At 44.9% G+C, this 1,617-nt stretch overlaps 1 protein-coding gene across 1 annotated transcript in view; it reads right to left on the bottom strand.

The window, feature by feature from the left end:
- Positions 1-744: 744 nt before the first annotated feature.
- CNTN3 (contactin 3) overlaps positions 745-1,617 on the bottom strand; it is a 37,329-nt gene continuing 36,456 nt past the window's right edge. Inside the window, exon 15 of the mRNA XM_011385909.1 lies at positions 745-845. Coding sequence (XP_011384211.1) covers positions 745-845 — 101 coding nt within the window. The remainder of the gene's footprint in view (positions 846-1,617) is intronic.

The raw sequence follows: 1,617 nt of genomic DNA, 5'->3' as shown, positions 1-1,617 counted from the left end.
CAAGCTTTAAAAATGGGCCGGTCCTCACCGCGACGCAGCGGGGCACGCTGCCGCCTGCCCGGTTCCCGCAGGGGGTGACCCAGCTCGCTCCAGTTTTCCCCGTGCCTGTGACACGCAGTTCACAGGGCGGAGGCGGGCGGGCCAGGAGCTACTGCTCCACGCTTCATGGAGGAGGTGTGGAGGTGTAAGGAGCACGGAGCGGTTTGGAGTGATCCCACAACCGCTGGACAGGGCACCTGTCACAGGCAGCTTCCTCCCCCGCCAAGACACGCGCCCTTTGCCAAACAGGGTGATTTGCAAGATGCGTTTTTCACCGTTTCAGAATAGTACTGGTTAAGTCTCCCAAACGATGCTGCTACAATGAGAAATAGCACTTCGATTAAATGAGCTTTTCTACATTAGGAAAAAAAGACACAATAAATGTGTGTGTGTGCGCGTGGGAACGTGTGAGTCTTCACCCATGGGCAGTGCTTAAAATCATAACTTAGGAGCATCTGTGTCCCAAGTCCGAGCTATGTAATATGTAAATTCCTTTGGTTTATCAAGTAAGTATTAAGGCATTTCAGATTTCCCTAAAAGGATTTACCGTTTTTTAAATTATGTTCATATTTTACCTATCTAGAAAGTTAAAAATACAGAGTTGGAAAAAAACATGCATTATCACTGCATTTCATGAAAGCACTTTTTTTTTTTGTAACCAATTACCTTTCCAGTAAATAGTAAAAAAAAAAAAAAGAGTTTCTGTCACCACAGGGCATTTGCTATGAAGCACAGGGTTATCGGTACATAACTTGACATGGGGTGGACATTTGCGATGGCGGACGTGGACCCTCGTGCATCCGTATCTGTCAAAGAGGATAAACAACAGCTCATTAACGAGGACTGTACCCAAACGAGCAATCAGGGCAAAAGCCATGCTTCTCAAGTCAGCAAGAACCTGACTTGAACAAGACCACACGCTGGGATCAGCCCCATTTTATTCATCAGTGTAGCATATACCAGTTGCCAAGAGTATCTATAAAAACATTTGAGTTTTGAGTTTTCTAAAACAATTCTAGGCTCTGTTCATCTAGTATTATTTAACTTTAATGGATTTGAGTTTTCTAAAACAATTCTAGGCTCTGTTCATCTAGTATTATTTAACTTTAATGGAAACTGAAAAAAACAATTATTCTGAAAACAATTATACTCTGTTACAGACAACTTTAATGTAATTCAATGGCTTAATTAAAGAAAGCTTCATTGGCTATGAGTTTGAAAAATCTGTGTTTCTGCTTTCCACATTTTTAGATAAATCATTATGCGTAATACAAAACATCAATGAAAGCTCCATGTCGTAGAGTCGCCCTCGTCTGCACCAGTCTCGCAGCACAGCAAGACGGCAGACTCCAGCAGGAGGGTCCACTCCTGACCCCACGGCCCTACGATGCGAGGGCACTGCTGTCCCTGCACAGGTGTGGAGCACACTCCGTCTCACAGTTCCACCTCGGCCACACGGAAATGTTAACTCGGTCACCTGCACTGTTCTCGGAAGGAGAGAGCAAGGCTTATTATTTTAAAACCATCACCACCATCACCACCACCACCACCACCACCATCACCACCACCACCATCACC

This window comes from Pteropus vampyrus, unplaced genomic scaffold, assembly GCF_000151845.1.
Source record: "Pteropus vampyrus isolate Shadow unplaced genomic scaffold, Pvam_2.0 Scaffold825, whole genome shotgun sequence".
NCBI classification, from domain to species: Eukaryota; Metazoa; Chordata; class Mammalia; order Chiroptera; family Pteropodidae; genus Pteropus; species Pteropus vampyrus.
Note: the sequence above shows the minus strand (reverse complement) of the source record. Positions and strands in the feature narration are given on the sequence as shown.